Source organism: Chiloscyllium plagiosum, chromosome 1, assembly GCF_004010195.1.
Source record: "Chiloscyllium plagiosum isolate BGI_BamShark_2017 chromosome 1, ASM401019v2, whole genome shotgun sequence".
Lineage (NCBI taxonomy): Eukaryota > Metazoa > Chordata > Chondrichthyes > Orectolobiformes > Hemiscylliidae > Chiloscyllium > Chiloscyllium plagiosum.
Genome location: NC_057710.1, coordinates 4,634,981 through 4,658,486, shown reverse-complemented (window position 1 = coordinate 4,658,486; position 23,506 = coordinate 4,634,981). Strand labels below are relative to the sequence as shown.

The 23,506-nt window shown below is 45.8% G+C and overlaps 1 protein-coding gene across 1 annotated transcript in view; it reads right to left on the bottom strand.

Moving 5' to 3' along the window:
* Nucleotides 1-2,630: 2,630 nt before the first annotated feature.
* The window catches only part of LOC122555170 (hematopoietically-expressed homeobox protein hhex-like), a 39,412-nt gene continuing 18,536 nt past the window's right edge, over nt 2,631-23,506 (bottom strand). The window contains exons 2-3 of the mRNA XM_043700905.1: nt 6,334-6,512; nt 2,631-2,888 (exon numbers count right to left, since the gene is read on the bottom strand). Of these exons, the coding sequence (XP_043556840.1) occupies nt 2,808-2,888; nt 6,334-6,512 (260 nt within the window). The 3' untranslated portion in view covers nt 2,631-2,807. The remainder of the gene's footprint in view (nt 2,889-6,333; nt 6,513-23,506) is intronic.

The window sequence follows — 23,506 nt, the reverse complement described above, 5'->3', positions numbered from 1 at the left end:
GGCTCAGTGGTTAGCACTGCTGCCTCACAGTGCCAGGGACCCAGGTTTGATTCCCGTCGGGCAACTGTCTGTGTGGAGTTTGCTCGTTCCCCCTGTGTTTGTGTGGGTTTCCTCTGGGTGCTCCAGTTTCCTCCCACAGTCCAAAGATAATACGTGGATTCGCCCATGCCCATAGTGTTCAGGAAGGTGTGGGCTTGCGGGATTAGCCATGGGAAATGCAGGGTTACACGAATAGGATAGGGGGTGAGTCTGAGTGGAATTCTGTTTGGAGTGTTGGTAGGAACTCGATGGGCTGAATGGCCTGCTTCCACACAATGATGACTCATTAAGTGAATGTGTACTGCGCTCCCCCCAAGGCTCCATCCTAAAAGCTAAGGTAATCTGAAGTGCTCGCTGTATTCCATGATTTTATACAGCATGGTCTCTACACCAGCATCCTCCATATTATAAAATCACCATTTCAGTTGCCCCGTTAATGATCTTTCTGCCTCCACCGACCCTCTCAGATGATGTAAAATATCCCATGGCACACTAACAAAAAAATAAGAGTATTCTTCTTGATGTTCTGTACAACATCCATGCAGCAATCAATGTTAGGCAACAGATCACCCTATGGTTACCAGCCTCATCTGCTACTTACTGTGAATAAACTGGATTCTATATTCCTTACACTAGAACTGTAACAACACTGCACCATAAGACCAAAAGTAATCAGGACAGGGGTAAGCCATTCAGTCCCTTGAGCCTGCTCTATCATTCAATAGGATCGCGGCTGATCTGCCATTCCTCATGTCCTCTGCCTTTCCTGTCCTTTCTCCATAATCCTTGATTCCCCGACTGATCAAGAATCTCACTCAGCCTTAAATATACACAAGGACTCTGCCCCGCACAGCTCTCTCTGTGGCAAAGAGTTCCAAAGACTCACAACCCTCTGAGAGAAGAAATTCCTCTTCATCTCAGTTTTAAATTGGTGCCCCTTTATTCTGAGACTGTGCCCTCTGGTCCTAGGCTCTCCCATGAGGGGAAACATTCTCTCAGCTTTTATCTGAACAAACTCTTTAAGGGTGACCGCCTCTCATTTTTTGAACCTCCAGTGAGTAGAGTCCGAACCAAAATCCCAGCCTTTGCTAATCAGACAATCCCTCCATAGCGGGGGTCATCTTTGTGAACCTTCTCTGCACTGCCTCCAATGGAGGAATATCATTCCCTTAAATCTGGGAACCAAATCTGGTCATTGGCTGTAAAGTTTACTGGGATGCTCTGAGGCAGTGAAAGGTGCTCCAGATATGAAGTTGTTTGAAGTCTTTCTGTCTCTACAGATTCAGAGACTGAAAGTTTACCAGCATAAGGAAAATGAGCAAAGATGTGCAGGTTAGGTGGACTCGCCATGGTAGATTGCCTGTAATGTGCAGGAATGTGTACACAAGGTGAATTAGCCATGGGAAATGCAGGGACAGGATAGGGGGGTGTATACGGTAGGATGCTTTTTGGAGGGTCGGTGTGGACTTGATGGACCAAATGGCCTGCTTCCACACTGCTAGGATTCTATGACTCTATGAGAAATAGGCCACTCAGCCCCTCAAGCCTGTTCCACCCCTCAGTAAGGTCCTGGCTGATTGGTTTATGTATTGTATTCCACATTTGCATTGCACACTTTGATTCCCCTATCTAATGAGAATCTACTTACCCCTTCCTTAAAAACATGCAGTTAGTCTTCTTCCTCTACCTTCGGCGGTAGTGTGTTCCACAGCAGTTCAACACTCTGAGAGAAAAGATTTCTCCTCATCTCTACCCTAAAGGGGTGATCCTTAATTTGAAAACAGTACATCCCCAATTTAGCACTGACCCACAACATCCTTTCCACGTTCACCTCGTCAAGACTATTCAAGATCTTATACATTTTGATCAAGTCACCTCTCACTCTTCTAGACCCCTGTGGAAACAAGCCCAGTCTGCCCCAACCTTTCCTCATAAGACCATCTAACCATTCCAAGTATCAATCTGATAAACCTCCTCTAAACTGCTTTGAATTCATTTACAACCTTGCTTAAGTAAGGACAGCAGAACTATATACAGCACAGGTTGTTTTGCGAGAACATGCATTTCGTTAATGCAAATTCACTAAGACACGATTGACGAATTAGGAACACTGTTTCTAACATGCGAACTTTTAAAGCGTGTATTGGTTATAACGCAATTCCGGCTCCATTAGTTTAAGTAGTGCTGCTATTACGCGATTTTCTTATACACAGGACTGCACGAGAACAGAACTACCGCGTTATAGCAGAATCGACTGTATTCAAGAGGAGGTTGTGCAGGTTGGTACAATTACAACATTTAAAAGACATTTGGATGGGTATATTAACAGGAAGGGTTTAGATGTTCATGTGCCAAATGCTGGCAAATGGGACTAGATCAGTTTAGGATATCTGGTCAGCCTGGACGAGTTGGACTGAAGGGTCTGTTTCCATGCTGTACATCTGTATCACTCGATGTAGTCTCAATACCCTGTATGACTTGAGCATAATAACCTTACTTTTCTGATCAAATTTGCTTGCAATAACAGACAGCATCCCATTATTCTCCTTAATTACTTATTGCGCTTACATTCTAAGTTTTTGTGGCTTGTGAACCTTGGAGTTCCAGAGTTGTTCTCCATTTATTTAGCTCTCTGTTTCAGTAACACTGGTTTGTTCCCTGTCTCTGGGTCATTTTGCCTGGTAAATTCAGAAGCTGAATGTTTGGGTTAATGAGACAACAGGAATAGTCCATTTATCAATGCAGGACCCAATGACACATCTGCCCAATCAAAGTGGGGGAAAGCCAACGCTTTGTACCTGTTTTAGTCTTCGCCATTTTGCTCTCCTGTTCTGGAACCATGTTTTCACCTGCAGAGCAAATGAAAAAAAGAAGAAAGAAAAAAGTCAAATAGCAGGAGGCAGGAGAAAATCTGAGCCAGTTCTTCCAGACAGAGCATAGAACAAGTCTGAGCTGTCCCTGTCCTGGGAGTGTTTGATGAGGATAGTGTAGAGGAAGTTTTACTCTGTATCTAACCTTGAGTTGTCCCTGTCCTGGGCGAGTTTGATGGGGACAGTGTAGAGGAAGTTTTACTCTGTATCTAACCCTGTGCTGTCCCTGTCCTGGGAGTGTTTGATGAGGACAGTGTAGAGGAAGGTTTACTCTGTATCTAACCCCGTGCTATCCCTGTCCTGGGAGTGTTTGATGGGGACAGTGTAGAGGAAGGTTTACTCTGTATCTAATCCCGTGCTGTCCCTGTCCTGGGCGTGTTTGATGGGTACAGTGTAGAGGAAGGTTTACTCTGTATCTAATCCCGCGCTGTCCCTGTCCTGGGCGTGTTTGATGGGGACAGTGTAGAGGGAGATTTACTCTGTAGCTAACTCCATGCTGTCCCGTCCTTGGAGTGATGAATGGAGACAATGTAACGAGAGCTTTACGCTGTATCTAACCCTATACCATTGTTTCCTGGGAGTGATGGATGGGACAGTGTAGAGTGAGCCTAACATTCAGTTTTTGAAAGGTTCAAGAGACTTTTATCAAAAGTAGAAATTGTCGGGAAAACTCAGCAGGTGTGCCCTCTGTGTAGAGAAAACAGAGTTATTGTTTCAGGTCTGGTGACCCTTTTCAGAACTGATGGTAGCTATGAAAAGCTGTGAAAAGCAGAAGATGGGATGGGGAGAGGAGTAAGGGGAGAAGTAAACAATAGGTGGAGATAAAGCCCAAAGAGAGAGAAATATAGTTGGATAGACAGAGGACTGGGTAAAGTCTCGGAGAATGAATAGCTGCTCATCGGGAACGGAGGGGCTGTCAATGGATTGTGTGTGTTAGCAGACTATGCGATGACAAGGCCTGGTGTGTGGGGGTTGGGGTAAGGATATGGGAGAAAATGCCTCAAATCCCAAATTATTGAACTCATTATTGAGTCTGGAGGGTTTCAGGGTCTCTCAGTGGAAAATGAGGTGCTGTTCTTCCAGCTTGCGCTGAGCCTCACTGGAGCACCACAGCAAGCCTGAGACAGAGATGTTGGCCAGGGAACAGGGTGAGGTATTAAAGTAACAGGTAACTGGAAGCTCAGGGTTATTTTTGAGGGCAGAACATAGGTGTTCTGTGAAGCAGTCCCCCGGTCGACACTCCACTTCCCCAGTGTAGAGGAGACCACATTGTGAGCAGCGGATGCAGTAGACAAGATTGTGTGAGGTGCAGGTAAAGTGCTGGTTCACCTGGAAGGTGTGTTTGGGCCCTTAGATACTGAGGAGGGGGGAGGTAAATGGGCAGGTGTTACACCTTCAGCAGTTGAAGGGGAAGGGGTCGTGGGGCTATGGGGGTGAGGTGTTGGGAGTGAAGGAAGAGTGAACCTGTGTGTCCCAGAGGGAATGATCCCTGCGGAAAGCGGACAATGGAAGAGAGGGGAATGTGTGTCTAGTGGTGACATCTCACTGGAGTTGGAGAAATGGTGGCTGATGATCCTCTGGATGTGGATGCTGGTGGGATGGTAAGTAAGGACAAGGGGAAGGCAGCATCCGAGGAGCAGGAAAATCGACGTTTTGGGCAGGAGCCTTTCATCAGGCCTTCCTGATGAAGGGCTCCTGCCCGAAACGTCAATTTTCCTGTTCCTTGGATGCTGCCTGACCTGCTGTCCATTTCCAGCACCACTCTAATCTCCAGCATTTGCAGTCCTCCCTTTCGCCTAGGGCAAGGGGAACCCTATCGCCTTTATGGGAGGGAAGAGAGGGGATGAGGGCAGAAGTAGAGGAGATGGGTTGGACCCAGTTGGGGGCGCTGTCAACATGGTGCTGGCCACTCCTCCGTTGAGGAGGAAGGTGGACATTTTGGAGGCTCCCTTGTCGAAGTTGGCCTCATCCGAACAAATGTGACAGAGATGGAGGGACTGGGAGACTGGAATAGAGTCTTTACAGCAAGCAGGGTGTGACGATGTACAGTTAAGGTAACTGTGGGAGTCAGTGGGATTATAGTGGATATTGGTGGCCAGAAATGGAAACAGAGGTGTTGAAGAAGAGAAGGGGGGAGTCAGAGATGAACCAGGTGAAAATGAGGGCGGAGTGGAAATAGGAAGTGAAATTGGTTAACTTTTCCAATTCTGGACGAGAGAGGGAAGCAGCACGGAAGAAAGAGTTGTGGGTGGGGGGCTGGAATAGGACCGGAAGAAGGAATACTCCACGTACCCCACAGAGTGATAGGTATACCCGGGGCCCAAGTGGGTAACCCACAGCCCAGCCCCCTGACCTGAAGAAAGTGGGAGGAGTTAAAGGAGAAATTATTCAAAGTGAGGAGGCAGTGGAGAAGAGTGGAGGTGGGGGGGAGACGGTTCAGGCCTTTCTGACAGGGAGAAGCAGAGACCATCCTGGGAGGGGATGGACATGTGAAGGTGAAGAGGACATGGCCGAAACTGATGTAAACTATCAGAGGAATCGTGAATTAAGCAGGAAGGGAACAGGACCAGGGGAGAAAGTACCGAGACAAGGTAAGAAGAGATGAGATTGGTGGGACAGGAGCAGGCTGAAACATTGAGTGTGCCCAGGCGGTTCTGTATGTCAATTTTGGGAAGGAGGTTGAAATGTGCTGTGTGGGGCCAGGAGATGATGAGCTTGGAGGCAATGGTGGGGTTTGGAGCAGAGAGCACTTTCCTCTGTGGGTCCCCGATTTGCTGATTTGATGGTTGCTATCACGGGTAGCAAAAAGATGCAAAAAGCTTCTCAACTCCTACCACTGTCACCTTAAACACGGGTAGTTGGTCAGAGCTGATAAATATTGAATCTATTTAAGACGGAGGTAGGTGCGTTCTTGGTTGCCAAGGGGATCGTGGGTTACAGAGAGAAGGCAGGGGCGGCACGGTGGCACAGTGGTTAGCACTGCTGCCTCACAGCGCCAGAGACCCGGGTTCAATTCCCGCCTCAGGTGACTCACTGTGTGGAGTTTGCAAGTTCTCCCCGTGTCTGCGTGGGTTTCCTCCGGGTGCTCCAGTTTCCTCCCACACTCCAAAGATGTGCAGGTCAGGTGAATTGGCCATGTTAAATTGCCCATAGTGTTAGGTAAGGGGTAAAATGTAGGGGTATGGGTGGGTTGCGCTTCGGTGGGGCGGTGTGGACTTGTTGGGCCGAAGGGCCTGTTTCCACACTGTAAGTAATCTAATCTAATCTAATGGGGTTGAGAAACCTGTCAGCCGTGACTGAATGGCGGAGCGGACTCGATAGGCTGAATGGCCTAATTTCTGCTCCTATGTCTTACGGCCTAAATGAGCTGGAATGGTCCTGCAGCTTGTGCATGATCTGATTCCTTTCCAATCCCACAACTTACCTGCCTCTCGCTGAGCTGCAGGGATCTGGCCAGGCACTTCCGCTCTGGCGGTGAAAGGTATTTCTGGATCTCAAACTTTTTCTCCAACTCCACGGTCTGATCATTGGAAAATCGCACCTGACCCCCTTTTCTTTTGTGGGACGAACGCTGGGTAAACACATTCCAAAAATAATCCTTATCTGAGGGAAAGAAACAGAAAGAGTTAAGTCAATTAGAAAGAGATGCACAGAAAAGTGGAACGGATGCTTTGAAAATGAAGACAAATGGGAGAATCCCGGCATTTTGCGACAGACCAGCCAGTGAAAGGTAAGGTCATAAAGTCAGAGAGTCATAGAAACGTATAGCACGGAAACCGACCCTTCAGTCCAGTTCCTCCATGCCAACCAGATATCCTAAATTAGTCTAGTCCCTTTTGCCAGCATTTGGCCCACATCCCTCGAAACCCTTCCTGTTCATATACCCATCCAGGTGCCTTTTAAATGTTGCAATTGTACCAGCCTCCACCACTTCCTCTGGCAGCTCATTCCATGCACGCACCACCCTCTGCCCCTTAGGTCCCTTGTAAATCTTTCCCCTCTCACCCTAAACCTATGTCCTCTAGTCGTGGATTCCCCTAACCTAGGGAGAAGACCTTAACTATTCACCCTATCCATGCCCTTCATGACTTTATAAACTTCTATAAGGTCACGTCCAGGGAATATAGCCCCAGCCTGTTGGGCCTCCACCCCATAACTCAGCCAGCATTGCGCCTGTGTCCTGGACTGTTATGGAATGGACAAGGCATATTCACATCCGCATCTATATCCACAGAGAATGTTAGACATCAGCAGTGCCATTAACCATCAAAACAATGAGGGTGGGTGATTTTGCTAATGAATTCAAATATATCACTTTGAAAAAATTATACAAATTCTTTCAGTGGGTGCTTCGTACATTCAAAAGCACAAAGTGGATTAAACCGCTGCTCTCCAGTGAGCTCACAAGATTTTAGAATCTTAGAGTCATACGGTATGGAAACAAACTCTTCAGTCCATACTGACCAGGTTTCCCAAGTTAAACTAGTTTAGTTACCTGTTTTTGACCCATATCCCTCTAAACCTTTCCTCTCCATTGACCTGTCCAAATGTCCTTTAAATGTTGTAATTGTACGGGGGTCTGTGTCACTCATGGCCCAGTGTCAGAAACAGGCACCTGCTGATATACAAACATTGATGTACTTGATGAGCAGAGAGTCCCATGATTGTGAGTACTGAGGATCAGAGCTACTGTTTGTACATCAGTTGGAGCCTGTTTCTGACCTTCGGCCTTCAGGTGCTGTTGGTAACTACAACATACTGGCCACAGTCATACTATGATGATGGTGGTGCTGTGGTAGTAATCCAGCAGCCCCTTAAACTATTGTTCTGGGTTAACACACCAATCGGCACCCTTAGTGTCAATGGATCTCTCTTCACTGTCACCCATTGCTCTCTGTGCCCAGATGCCAGGGAGACTGCCACACAAGTTACCACAGGCAATCTGAGTGGTTGGCTGAGAGGGATTGCTTTTGATGGAAAGACAACAGCTGAAGGAAGACCTGAGAGAAGTCTATAAAATTATGAGAGGTATAGATAGGGTGGATAGTCAGAGGCTTATTACTCCCAAAGTTGACATTTCAATGACAAGAGGGGCACAGGTTCAAGTGGCAAGGGGGAAGGTTGAAGGGAGCTGAGCAAGGCAGGTTTTTCACGCAGAGAGCGGTAGAGGCCTGGAATGCACTGCCAGAAGAAGCTGTGGACACAGGCAAGTTGGCAACACTTCAAGAGGAAGAAGACAACTTACGTTAGGATGAGATGTGAAGGCTCAGTTAGGGCGCTTGATAATTACAAGTTAGCCAGGAAAGACCGAAAGAGAGAGCTAAGAAAAGCCAGGAGGGGACTTGAGAAGTCATTGGGAGGTAGGATCAAGAAAATACCTAAAGCTTTCTATAGGTATATCATGAATAAAAGAATGATGAGAGTAAGATTAGGGCCAATCCAGGATAGCAGTGAGAAGTTTTGTATGGAGTCCGAAGATAATCAGAGTGTTAGATAGGGTAGACAGTGAGAGCCTTTTTCCTCAGATGGTGATGGCTAGCACGAGGGGACATAGCTTTAAATTGACGGGTGAGAGACATCGGACAGATGTCAGAGGTAGTTTCTTTACTCAGAGAGTTGTAGGGGCATGGAATGCCCTGCCTGCAACAGTAGTAGATTTGTCAACGTCAGGGGCATTTAAATGGTCAATGGATAAACATCTGGATGAAAATGGAATAGTGTAGGTTAGATGGGTTTCAGATTGGTTTCACGGGTCAGAGCAACATCGAGGGCTGAAGGGCCTGTATTGCGCTGTAATGTTCTATGTTCTATTTAAGAGGCATCTGGATGGTTACATGAATAGGGAAGCAATAGAGGAATAGGGACCGTTTAAGGGCAGAAGGTTTGTTTTTTAGATTAGTTAGGGCACAATGATTGTCACAGGCTCGGAGGGATGAAGGGCCTGTTCTTGCGCTGTAATTCTCTTTTGTTCTTTGTTCCTTTGAAATTGTAAGACACAGAGAGAGAGTGTGGGAAACGCACCAACATTTGCCATGAAGCAATGTGGGAGGTTCGGTTTACAAAGAGGAAGCTGCAAGTGAGCGATTGGGAAATCTGTTGCTTGCAGTGATATGCTTTTCACAAGTTGTCCGAGACTCTCGGATTGAATTTTCCCATCCTCTTTCTAGTTTTGAATATTCAGTAGTGCTTTTACCGTCAGGGTTTAGCCATCTCGAATACTCCAGACATGAGAGATGTGTTAGCAGACCTTTTCACTCAGCAGGCACGGTGGCTCAGAGGTTAGCCCTGATGCCTCATGGGACCTGGGTTCAATTCCAGCCTCAGGCAACTGTTTGCACGTTCTCCCTGTGTGTGTGTGTTTCCTCCAGGTGCTTTGTTTTCCTCCCACAGTCCAAAGATGCCCAGGTTAGGTGAATTGGCCATGCTGAATTGCCCACACTGTTCAGGGATGTGTAGGTTGGGTGTATTAGTCAGGGGAAATGTACAGTAATAGGATGGGGGAGTGGGTCTGGGTCTTTGGAGGGTCGGTGTGGACCTGTTGGGCCAAATGGCCTGTTTCTACAATGTAGGGATTCTTATGACTTCTATGAGGACAGATTCAGGAAAACAAGTCAGGCTTGAAATTTGGAATGCAAGTCTCTGTGCCCTACAGGGTTACTAACCAAGAGTTAGAAGCTGGGATTGGATGAGATCATTCTTTCACACACAACGCCAACATGATGGATCAAATGCTGTCCTTCAAGATCATAAATCTTTTTCTCCTTTTCTTTTTCTTTTCCTTTTAATGTGCTCTTTGAAAATTCATTTAAGACCATAAGACATAGGAGCAGAAATTAGGCCATTCAGCCCATTGAGTCTGTTCCATTATTTAATCATGGCTGAGAAGTTTCTCAACCCCATTCTCCTGCTTTCTCCCCAAAATCCTTGATCCTCATGACAATCAAGAACCTATCTAACTCCATCTTAAATATACTCAGTGACCTGGCCTCCACAGCCTTCTGTGGCAGTGAACTCCATGGATTCACCACTCTCTGGCTGAAGAAGTTTCTCCTGATCTCCGTTCTAAAAGGTCTTCCCTTTACTTTAAGGCTGTGCCCTCGGGTCCTAGTCTCTCCTTCCAATGGAAACATTTTCCCAACATCCACTCTGTCCAGGCCATTCAATATTCTGTAAGTTTCAATTAGAGCCCCCCTCATCCTTCTAAACTCCATCGAGTATAGACCCAGAGCCCTCGAACATTCCTCATCTGTTAAGCCTTTCATTCCTGGGACCATTCTCGTGAACCTCCTCTGAACCTGCTCCATGGCCAGTTCATCCTCCCTGAGATATGGGGCCCAAAACTGTACACAATACTCCAAATGAGGTCTAACCAGAGCCATATAGAGCCTCAGAAGTACATCCCTGCTTTTATACTCAGGTCCTCTCAAAATAAATGCCATCACTGCATTTGCCTTCCTAACTACTGACTCAACCTGCAAGTTTACCTTGAGAGAATCCTGGAATAGAACTCTCAAGTCTCTTTGCACGGTGGCACAGTGGTTAGCACTGCTGCCTCACAGCGCCAGAGACCTGGGTTCAATTCCCGCCTCAGGCGACTGACTGTGTGGAGTTTGCACATTCTCCCCGTGTCTGCGTGGGTTTCCTCCGGGTGCTCCGGTTTCCTCCCACAGTTCCAAAGATGTGCAGGTCAGGTGAATTGGCCATGCTAAATTGTCCGTAGTGTTAGGTAAGGGGTAAAATGTAGGGGTATGGGTGGTTCGTGCTTCGGCGGGTCGGTGTGGACTTGTTGGGCCGAAGGGTCTGTTTCCACACTGTAAAGTAATCTAATCTAATCGAATTCAGACTTCTGAGTATCTCCCCATTTGGTAAACAGTCCATGCCTCTATTCTTCCTACCAAAGTGCATGACTTCACACTTTCCCATGTTGTACTCCATCTGTCACTTCTTTGCCCACTCTCCTAACCTGTCCAAATCCTTCTGCAGCCTCCCCACCTCCTCAGTGCTACCTGTCCCTCTACCTATCTTTGTATCATCTGCAAACTTAACCAGAATTCCCTCAGTTCTTTCATCCAGATCATTAATGTATAAAGTGAAAGGTTGTGGTCCCAACACCGACCCTTGTGCAACACCACTTGTCACCAGCTACCATCCTGAGAAGGATCCTTTTAACCCCACTCTCTGCTTTCTGCCAGACAGCCAATTGTCTATCCATGCTGGCACCTTGCCTCTGACGCCGTGGGCCCTTATCTCACTCAGTAGATTCCTGTGCAGCACCTTGTCAAAGGCCTTCTTGAAGTCCAGGTGGAATGAATCTTTTGATTGTCAGCCTGAACAGAGTCGCTCAATGTCATTTTTGCTTTGCCAACTCTGTGGTGAAGCTCCCTGGGAGATATTCCAAATGATTCATGGTGCTGTTGTTGGCCAAGGTGATCGCAAGACAATAAACCCAGCAATCAGGGGTTCCATTGAATGAAACTGAACTGAGCAGATCAGATAAATTCAGGGACTAGCTCCAGATAAGAGACCCACGGAGGATATTGGAATGCCAAAAAATCCAACAGGTTTCGTAACACTCATCAGGAATGGAAAACTGTCACCATACCTAGCTACTGGCTGACTCTTAATATCACTGATTTAATTAGGCATGACTAATAAATTATTGCCTGCTCAGGGTCAGAAGTCACATGACACCAGGTTATAGCCCAACAGGTTTATTTGAAATCACAAGTTTTCGGAGCGCTGCCCCTTCATCAGAACTCCACCTGACAAAGGAGCAGGGCTCCGAAAGCTTGTGATTTCAAGTAAACGTGTTGGACTATAACCTGGTGTCGTGTGACTTCTAACCTTGTCCACTCCAGTCCAACACCAGCACCTCTACATCATTATTGTTCAGGAGAGAGTGTGTTGCAATACGTGATATGCACAGAATGCTTGGAAGAAACAAGCGACATTTGATGTCTCGGGTGAGATGTATGTTTTTAATATGGTGTGGGGTTGTGGATCACAGACGGACCACGTCGCTTTGCTGGAGACACTCAGAATGTAAGGGTGGCATGTCCCACCTCATCTGCCTCTCAGTGTTGTGAGGCCGAGTGGGTTCCTGACTGGTAGCATCCTCTCTGCACATTAGCAGCTCCCTCTGTGAACAGCAGGAGACCGAATTACTATCCGATCTTCAAGGCAAGCTGTCCCTCTTAAAAGACAAGAGAAACAGAAGAGGCTGGAAAAGCTCAGGAGGTCCAGCAGCATTGGTGTGAAGAGAAACAGAGTTAACATTTCAGGACCAACACCTTTCATCAAAGACGTTAACTCTGCTTTCTCCAAAGATGCTGCCCGACCTGTGGAGTACATCGGATACTTTCTGTTTTTTTCAAAATTTCAGGTTATCAGTATCCCCAACATTCTGCATTTGGTGTTTTCAGCGGGAGGCTGCTCTGGGTAATTTGTCTGAAATTTAAAGATAGAACATGGAAGACCATGGGAGTGACAATGTTCCAGAGTACTGGATGCTTCCCTGGGGGCATTGATGGGGGCAGGTGGAGGGGACCAGAGATGCTGTGTTTGAAAAGAAAATCAGGAGCCTATCTAGAAACACCCTCAGAATGGGAGAAGATGTTCAGGAAGGTCATTGACCTTAAGATTATAGACGTAGGAACAGAAGTAGAGCATTCAGCTAATTGAGACAGAAGTGGATACTGCAGATGCTGGAGACCAGAGTCTAGATTAGAGTGGTGCTGGAAATGCACAGCAGATCAGGCAGCATCTGAGGAGTAGGAAAATCGACGTTTCGGGCAAAACCCCTTCATCATTCCTGCTGAAGGGCTTTTGCCCAAAATTTTGATTTTTTTCCTGCTCCTATGCTGCCTGGCCTGCTGTGCTTTTCCAGCACCACTCTAATCTTGATTCAGCTCATTGAGTCATGCACTCATTGAATAGTAGAGCAGATTTGAAGGGATGAATGGCCTACTTCTGCTCCTAGGTTTTATAGTATTAAGGTCAACATCTGGAGTTACGACCCCTGGATCTGTTAGCAGATCCACAGACGTTCAATAGCCTCATGCTGATAGTCATGGTCAGTGAATACATCTTCATATTAAATCTTGTCTGTCCACCAACGTTGCTCAGTTTTGCTGCTATTATTTTACAGTGTTTTGAACTTGTGAAAATGTTGAAGGCAAATCAAAGGAGTGTCCTTTATTTATAAAGGGAACGAGACAAAAAAAAAGCAGGTAACTATAGGTCAGTTAGCTTAACATCTGTTATCATTAGATTGTGTTGGAAACTACAGAGGAACTTCGATTATTCAAACAACCATTATCTGAATTTCGGAATATCCGAACAAGATCACAAAGTCCTGATGCTTGGCTAAACTGTATTATCCGGCATTCAATTATCCAAACAAACTACGCCCCGCCCATGTTGTTTGGATAATCGAGCTTCCTCTGTATTCTAAAGTATGTAATAGCAGAGCAATTGGAAATGCATGGTATGATCAAATAGCGTCAGTATGGCTTTGTTAAGAGGAAATCATGCCTGACACATTTACTAAAATTCTTTATGGAGGTAACACACAGGAGAGATAAAGGTGAACCAGTAATATATTTTGATTTTCAGGAGGCATCCAGAGAATAAGGTACCACATATTAGGCTCACTAACAAGTGTTGCAGATGGGCTTTTTAAATCACTCACAGGCCAGCATTTAGGGTAATTAAGAGTCAACCACATTGCTGTGGGTCTGGAGTCACATGTAGGTCAGAGCAGGTAAGAATGGCAGTTTCACAGAGGTATAGAGTCTACAGCATGGAAACAGGCCCTTCAGCCCAACTTGTCCCTGCTATCCAGTTTTCACAATTAAACTAATCCCATTTGCCTGTGTTTGGTCCACATCCCACCATACCTATCCTACCAATGTACCTGCCGAAATGTTTCTTAAATGACGAGATTGTATTTGCTTCTACCACTACCTCTGGCAGCCTGTTCCAGATACTCACCACCCCACCCCCCTGTGTGACAAAGTTGTCCCTCAAATCTCTTTGTATCTCCCCACTCTCTTAAATCTTTCCTAAAGGACATTAGTGAAACAAACGGGCTTTTCTCCAACATTCACTCCCTGGTCATTCATGGAATACAGACTTCACCATCTGTTGTGGCAGGATTTGAACCTGGGTCCCCAGGATATTAACTATGGCTCTGGATTAACAGTCCAGTGATAATGCTATTAAGCTGTTGCCTCCCTGTCAGCATGGATAGAGGATTCGCAAACCAGTAGACAAAAGCAACTAGGGCCATTTCAGGATGGTAACTTGTAATTAATGGAGTGCTCACAGGGATCAGTGCTGGGGTCTCTAAACTTTACATCACACATTCATGACAGAAGTGGATGACACCAAAAATAGGTGGGAAAGCAAGGGGTGAAGATGGCACAAAGACTCTGCAGAGGGAGATAGACAGGTTCAGTGAGTGGAACATAATCTTGGCCAATGGAATATAATGTTGGGAAATGTGAGGTTATGCACTTTAGCAGGAAGAATATTTAAATGGAGAAAGACCGCAGAGAGGTACAGAATAGATGGATATGGGAATCCTCGTCCATGAAACACCCAAAAAAGTTCAGCCAGTAATAGGAAAGTAAATGGCCTCTAATTCAATGGGAATGCAGTATATACGTAGGGAGACAAAATCAGGAACTGCAGGCTAAGCTCAGCAGGTCTGGCCAAACTTGAGGAAGAGTCACTCGACCCGAAATATTAATTCTGATTTCTGTCCACAGATGCAGCCAGACCTGCAGAGCTTTCCCAGTGATATCCGTTTTTGTTTCTGATTTACAACATTCGCAGTTCTTGCGGTTTATAAAAGTAGGGAGGTTTTACTAAAACTGTACAGGGCACTCCTCAGAGAACAGCTGGAACATTGTGAAAGGTTTCCGGCCCCTTATCTAAGAAAAGAAACACCAGGTGTGGAAAGGTTGCTTCCCCTTGTGGGAGAGTCTGGGACCAAAGGGTGGAATCTCAGAATACAGGGTTGCACAGTTAAAACAGAGCTGAGGATGAATTCCTTCTCTCAGAGGGGAGTGAATCCGTGGAATTATTTACTGCAAAGAACAGCCTTAATTATATTCAAGGCTGAGAATCAGGAGGGAATCAAGAGTTGAGAGGTTAAGACAGAACAGATCCATCATGATTTCCTTGAATGACCAAGCAGGCTCGATGGGCTGAATGGTCTACTTCTGCTCCTGTGTCTTCTAGTCTTACTTATCACTAGAATAGATGATCCAGCAATTATCCAAATTCTGTCTGTGGGAGCTTGCCGTGCACAGCTAGACAGCATTCCTTTCCCAGCAATGGGGAGGTGATGACCTTGTGGTATTATTACTGGGCTGTTAATCCAGAGACCCGGGCAGTGTTCTGGGGACCCGGGTTTGAATCCTCCCACGGCAGCTGGTGGCATTTGAATTCAGTGTAAATCTGGAATGAAGAGTCTGATGACAACCATGCGCCTCATGCTGATTGTTGGGAAAAACCCATCTGGTTCATGAAAGTCCTTTCGGGAAGGAAACTGGCATCCTCATCTGGTCTGGCCTATGTGTGACTGCAGACCCACAGCAATGTGGTTGACTCTTAAATGCCCTCTGGGCAATTAGGAATGGGCAATACATGCTGACTTGGACAATGATGCCACATCCTGTGAATAAGTAATAGTAAAAAACAATGACTACAATTTAAGTACTTCACTGACTGTAAGATACTTTGGGATATCCCAAGATGGGGCACTGTTTGACATGCAACTTCTTTCTTTAGTTACTGTGGTTTGAACAATGCTGCATTGTGGCTGGTCACACCCATTAATTCAAGCACCCTGATGAACTGTCACCCTAACTCTGCGGCCTTTAGCCGTACATACTGTCATAGTGTGAAGGAGCTTGCTTCCAAATAAACCTGTTGAACTATAACCCTGGTGCTGTGTGATTTTTAATACTATCACAGATAAGGGCCATGTTTAATACAAATAGCTACAAAATGATTAACAGGAGCTGCCAGTTATTCAGGGCTGCAGAGCACTTCAGATCTGTGGCTTATCTTTGTTGACACATCTGAGTGTTCAAACATGCCCAGAGCTTTTACTATTATTCATCGCCTGGCTATATTTGACAGTCATCACCCACATTCAAGCCCAGACAATACATGCTGCCCGAGGTCAGCTGAAAGCTCAGTGAGCTTTCTCTCTCTCTCTCTGTCCCTCTGCAGACTGGCTGGGCACTTCCAGCATCTTCCCTGATTTATTTTAGCCAAGCGACTGGTGGTGCTTTAACTTGAGGGCCACCAGACCTCAGGTGAGGGAGGGGGGAGGTTGAGAAGGGGAGTCCTCCATGGTAACCTCAAACCGGTGATGGGAATTGAACCCACACATCACATCGCTCTGTAAACCAACAATCCAGACAACTGGGCTGAATCAATTCCCACTCAAGTGAGTATTAGCAGGCTAATTGACTGTGGAAGTCATCACAGATAAGCGTGAGGCAAGAGTGTGGTGCTGGAAAAGCACAGGAAGTCAGGCAGCGTCCGAGGAGCAGGAGAGTCGATGTTTCGGGCAAAAGTCCTTTATCAGGAATGAGTCTGGGAACCTCGGGGATGGAGAGATAAATGGGAGGGGGGTGGGGTTGGGGGGAAGGTAGCTGAGAGTGCAATAGGTGGATGGAGGTGAGGGTAATGGTGATAGGTCGGAGAGGAGGGTTAAGTGGATAGGTCGGAAGGAAGATGGACAGGTAGGACAGGTCATGAGGTCTGGCCGAATTGGAAGGTTGAACCTGGGATGAGATGGGAGGAGAGGAAATGAGGAACTGGTGAAATCTACACTAATACCAAGGGGTTGGAGGGTCCAGCACCACACTTTTAACTCTGATCTCCAGCATCTGCATTCCACACTCTCGCCTACAGGTAAGCATGATCCAAGTGTTAGCTGTTACTTACATGTGTTGACATGCAGAGCTGGGTAAGGATCAAGCACAGGAAGTCCTTACATCTCCATCACAGTGTTTAGTCCTTATCAGCTACTCAAGTGCTGCCCCTGTTTCTGCTGTAAAGGTTTGCACTTATGGAGAGGAAGAGGATTAATGTGGAGTACAAATTGGTATCAGGGGGCAAAATCTCTGCTGCTTGGAGTCACACCTGACACACAGGAAGATGGTTGTGGTTGTCGGAGGTCAGTCATTATCAGCTCCAGGATATCTCTGCAGGAGTTCCTCATGGTAGTGTCCTAAGCCCAACCATCTTCAGCTGCTTTATCAATGACCTTCCCTCCATCAGAAGGTCAGATATGAAGATGTTTGCCCCCAATGATTGCACAATGTTCAACACCATGCATGACACCTCAGATACTGAAGCAACAAGATCTGGGCAATATCCAGGCTTGGGTTGACACGTGGCAAGTAACATTCACAAAACACAATACCAGGCTATGACCATCACCAATAAGAGACACTCTAACCAACGGCCCTTGACAATCAATGGGATTACTATCACTGAATCCCCACTATCAACATCCTGGGGATTACCATTGACCAGAAATCCAACTGGACTCACCACATAAACACGGTGGCTACAAGAGCAGGTAAGAGGCCAGGAATACTGCGTGAGGAACTCACCCCCTGACTCCCCAAAACCTGTCCACCATCTACAAGGCACAAGTCAGGAATGTGATGGAATACTCCCCACTTGCCTGGATGGGGGCAGCTCCAACAACACTCAAGAAGCATGACACCATCCAAGACAGAACAGCCCACTTGATTGGCACCACATCCACAAACATCCCCTCTCTCCACCACCGATGCTCAGTAGCAGCAGTGTATACCATCTACAAGATGCCAGGAACGTGATGGAATACTCCCCACTTACCTGGATGGGGGCAGCTCCAACAACACTCAAGAAGCTTGACACCATCCAAGACAGAACAGCCCACTTGATTGGCACCACATCCACAAACATCCCCTCTCTCCACCACCGATGCTCAGTAGCAGCAGTGTATACCATCTACAAGATGCCCTGCAGAAATTCACCAAAGATCCTCAGACAGCACCTTCCAAACCCACAATCTCTTCCATTTAGAAGGACAAGAGCAGCAGATACATGGGAACACCACCTCCTGCAAGTTCCCCTCCAAGCTACTGACCATCCTGACTTGGAAATATATGGCCATTCCTTCACTGTCTCTGGGTCAAAATCCCAGAATTCCCTCCCTCAGGGCATTGTGGGTCAATCCACAGCACATGGACTGCAGCGGTTCAAGAAGGCAGCTCACCCCCACCTTCTCAAGGGCTCAGCCATTAGTGAATGAAAAAAACACAACTCTCTGAGCTGACCTGAATCTGTGGTGTACATAAATGCAACAGTGACAGTAATTAAAAAGCCATGCATTGGCTGTGAAAATTATCTGGTGTGAAAAATACTTGCTGCGCCTCCCCTTCAGCTACTTATCCAGCTGTTTCAGTTCCGAAGATGAGTTACACTGGGTTGTCTATACTTGTGGGCACCGTATGATAGGAAAAATAGTTCCAGGGATGAGAAACTTCAGTGAAGAGGACAGATTTAAGAAGTTCTCCCAGAGAGAAGATTTGGCAGAGGTTTTCAAAATCACGAACGGGCTGGATAGACTAGATAAGCAAAAGGAAACAGAACAAGAAAGTCTAGATTTAAAGTAATGTGCAAACGAGAGAAGGGTATTGGAAGAAAAACCTTTTTTACACAATGAGGTATGGAAATGTGGTGGAGGCAGATTCAACTGAGGCGTTGAAATGAAGGTGTAGAGGTGTACTGTACCTTTAAGAGAGTGAAGGACCTAGAAAGCACACAGAATGCTGGAGAATTTACAATGGGACATTTGGTCCAGCAGCTAGCACTGGCTGGGTTGCTATGAGACAAAAACAAATTCAATTTCGGCCAATCAGTTTAAATTATACCCCAGATACAAAACTCCAATCAAGTTTGAATTTGGTACTTTGATAATATTTAAACCAATGAAACAATTTGATATTTTGGGGTATAAATATTAAACAAATTGAACAGTTGAGGGAGGACTGCCAACAGACCAACAGACGTAGGCTGCTAGTCAGAACTCTCTGAGAGGTAGGGGAGGAGTTTGAACAGAGAAAACACATCAACCTGGAGAGTAAATCCACAAAGAGAAGATTTGACAGCTGGCTGGTTTTGAAATTTGAATTTTTTGGTAAATGTTAAACAGGGGGTTTCATCAGACCAGTATTGTAGAGGGAAAGTAAAAGATAGGTTAGAGAAAGGAGTTGTAAATAGTGTTAGTTAATATTTTATGTTAGACTGAAAGAATTACGTTCTAAAATTTTTTTGTACTTTAAATAGTGACTTTTGGGACAGTTTTTGCCTCTTGAATTTTAACAGATTACAGCACAGGGTAAATCTTTTCTCTGTTGCTGGTTTAAATTAGGGGGGTGGGGGAGGGGAGGGTTTTGGAAGAGTAATAGTGTGCAGGGATATGGGAAAAGGGCACTAGGGAAATAGAGCAGGTGCAGGCATTTTGGGGCCGAATGGCCTCCATCTGAACCGGAGTAAGTCTAATGACTCTGTGAAATGGTAAGTCAGTTTTCCTCTCTCCATAGATGCTGTCAGACCTGCTGAGCCTCTCCAGCACCCTCTGGCTTCATTCTACATCTTTAGTTAAACAGGGTCAGAGTACTCGGTTCAACTTCAAATACCATCTTGCAGAAATCCACGGTGAATATACAGGGTCAACGGTCCTCAGATGGAAATCAACAGGTAGGAGGAGAGACTTGACACACTGGGACGGTTCAGCAGGAGAAGCTAAAAGGAGATTTCTTTGGAGTTTGGATTGGTCAACAGTATTTCGTCTTTCAAGTCAAACAGATAACAAATTCTCCTTGTATACGCTCAATGGTCTCTGAATCAACCATTCTCCCATGACAAAACATTAGATAGCTCAACAGCATTTTCTGCCCAGAGATTTCTCCTCAACGACCTCCTCATCCCAAACAAAGGAAATTCTCTCCTCCAAATTACCCGAAAACAAAGGTCAGATTTACACTGCAGCTCGTGCAGTGACGAGTTTTGGAATTCTCAGGCAAAAAGCTAGCACAGGCAGAATGGGCTCTTTTGGACTACAATTGGTTTTGGTTCTAGAGAAATGAATTCCTTGAAGTCAGAACTGGTAACCCTGCATTCTTTAACACTGCGTGGTATAGTGTGGCAGAGTGGTTAGCACTGCTGCCTCACACCGCTAGGAACACAGGTTCGATTCCACCATCGGGTGACTGTCTATGTGGAGTTTGCACATTCTTCCTGTATCTGTGTGGGTTTCCTCCCACATTCCAAAGATGTGCAGGGTAGGTGTGTAGGCCATGCTAACTTGCCCCATCGTGTGCAGGTTGGGTGGATTAACCATGGGAAAATGCAGGATTATGGGGATACGCATGGGGTGTGTCTAGTGGGATGCTCTTCAGAGAGTCAGTGTAGACCTGATGGGCCAAATGGCTTGCTTCCATACTGTAGGGATTGTAAGGGGGAAAAAAAGGATCAATATGGGGATGGAGGATATTTACTGCCAATTCCTATTGATGCTAGAAACTTGGGAAAATAATATTCCCAAATAACCCATGAATCAGTTGAGTTTTTTTTAACAACAGTCTGACAGCATTAGTGTCTCCTCTATTTAACGTCAGTTTCTTTTCAAAGTTCTTAATTTTTTCCTGGAATTCAGATTTTCAAATGACCGAGTGTGATTTGAACTCATGCTTTCTGGTTGTGCACAAGATCCAACAGCCTGTGAAAGGTCAGGTGGGGCATGACCAAGTTGACATGGTTCAAGGAATTGAGAGAGTGTTTTTTTTAGAAAATGACTCATTTATATAGCAAGCTGCAGGACATTGTAAAGTGCTTTATGGTGAATTAATTACTTTTAACTTGTTGTCATTGTTGTAATTTAGGAAACATTAGGCTGAAGAGAAACAGAGAGACAGGGAAAGGGACAGAGAGAAAGATGGGTACAGAGACAAAGAGAGACAGACAGACAGAGAGAGACAAGAAAGAAAGAGGGACAGACAGAATGAGAGAGACAGATGTATCGACAGACAGAGGGGAAAGGGACAAAGAGAGAGTGGGGGGGATCCGAGAGAAAGGGAGACAGAAAGAGAGAGAAAGAGACAGAGGGACAAGACAGAAAGAAGGACAGAGAGAGAGAGCGCAGAGAGAGACAGGCAGACAGACAGAGACAATATGATAGAGACAGAGGGACAGACACACAGGAACAGAGCGACAGAGAAAGAAAAAGAGCACAAGAGAGTCAAGCAGAGAAGGACAGAGAAGCAGGGAGAGAAACAGGGAGAGAGGGAGAATGACAAGGTATGAGAGATAGGAAAAGAAAGGGAGAGGCAGATAGACAAACAGAGACAGATATAAAGAGAAAGAAAACACACAGAAAGGGAGACAGGAAGAGAGACAGAGAGGGAGCGTCAGAAAGAGACAGGAAAGAGAGGAACAGGGTCAGAGAGAAAGAGAGACAGGCAGACACAGCGAGGGATAGACACAGAGAGGAATAGAGTCAAAGATGGACAGACACAGAGAGAGAAAGAGTCAGAGAGGGACAGAGTCAGAGAGGTTCAGAAACAGAGAGAGTGAGTGAGAGATACAGAGGGGGATAGAAACAGAAGAACCATTTCCTCCATTGGGGCAAGCTCAGAGCTAGGGGACAGAACCTTCAAATTTGAGCCAGACTGGTCTGGAGTGAAATCAGGAAGATTTCCTACACTGAAAAGGCCTGTTTGAATCTGGAACTCTCTCCCAAAAGGCTGTGAATGCTGGGAGTCAACTGGAGCTTGTGAGGTTCAGATCAAGAGATTTTACCTTGATTGAGATATTCAGCTAACCCCATCAGTTTGGTGAAATCTTTACAGCACTGTCAAACAGCATGGACTAAAACAGACTGACAAGCCAAAACTTTGGGGAATTTCTGAGAAAATAGGCAGGTTAGATGGAGAGGGGTGGGAATGGCTGATGTGGGCTGTAGGCTCCAACAAGGAACAGATGCCAAATGTCTACACCCATGGTTATCCTGGTCAAGCAAGGGTCCTGTCCATGGCCTGGAAGCAACAATCAGTCATGATCTTATTCAATGACCAAGAGGTTTTCGGGGGCTGATTCTTTTTCCAGTATAACACACTTGAGGGGCTGAAAGGCCTCCTCCTGTTCCTATGTTACAGGCTCAATGAGTTTAATGGCCTCTTTTGTAGAAGGTGATGTTGCTGAAAGTTTCATCCAATCTGATGATGTCTTAGAGGGGATAAAGCAGAACAGATTTGGACATTGTGACATGCATACCTTCTTTATGTTGTTAATGGAACTTACACCTGGTTACTAACATTCAATGCACTATCTCATGTTTAAGATAAAAGACTCTTCTCTTTAAGATTCACTTTGTGGCAACAGACACCCCTAACCTAAGCTGATAGTGCTTGGCACCACATCATGTGCAACGTAATAGCAGCAATGTGTCCTGTGGCTCAATACCACAAGGTAACAAGAATTGTCATGGACCCAGAACCAGTGTGGGATGTTTCTAGCTTTAAAGATTTTAGAGTTTTAAGAACTACTCAAACAGGCAGTCAACATCTGCAGCTGCTCAACAGTGAAGTAAGCAAACAGTGAAAGACCTTGCATTGAAACGTCTGTAAACATTAACGAGGGAGATACACAAGTACAAACCTGTATTTCAGACCTGGCAAGAGAAGTGCAGAAGCAAATGTGAACCAGAAGCCAGTCGTGCCTGGCAAAGAATAAAGAAAATTTACAGCCAGGAACAGGCCCTTCAGTCCTTCAAGCCTGAGCCAATCCAAATCTACTGTCTAAACTTGTTGCCCAATTGCTAAGCATCTGTATCCCTCTACTCCCTACCTACTCATGTACCTGTTCAGATACATCTTAAATGAATCTATCGTGCCTGCCTCTACCACCTCTGCTGGCAATGTGTTCCAGGCATCTACCACTCTCTGTGTGAAGTACTTGCCGCGTGTATCCATCCCCCTTAAACTTTTCACCTCTCACCTTGAAAGCATGACCTCTCGTTATTGAATCCTTCAATCTGGGAAAAAGCTTGTTTCTATTTACCCTGTCTGTACGCTTCGTGGTTTTGTAGACCTCAATCAGGTCCCCTCTCAATCTCCTTTTTTATAGGGAGGAAAGGGTCGTGTGAGGGAGCCGTGGTTTAATAAGGAATTGGAATCCCTTGTTAAAGGGAAGAGGACGGCTTATGTAAAGATGAGGCGTGAAGGTTCAATTGGGGCGATTGAGAGTTATAAGGTAGCCAGGAAGGATCTGAAGAGAGAGCTAAGAGCAGCAAGGAGGGGACATGAAAAGTCCTTAGTTGGTAGGATTAGGGAAAACCCAAAGGCTTTCTATAGGTATGTCAGGAATAAAAGAATGACTAAGGTAGGAATAGGTCCAGTCAAGGATAGTAGTGGGAAGTTGCGTGTGGAGGCTGAAGAGATCAGGGAGACACTGAATGAATACTTTTCGTCAGTATTCAATCAGGAACAGGACATTATTGTCAATGTGAATACTGA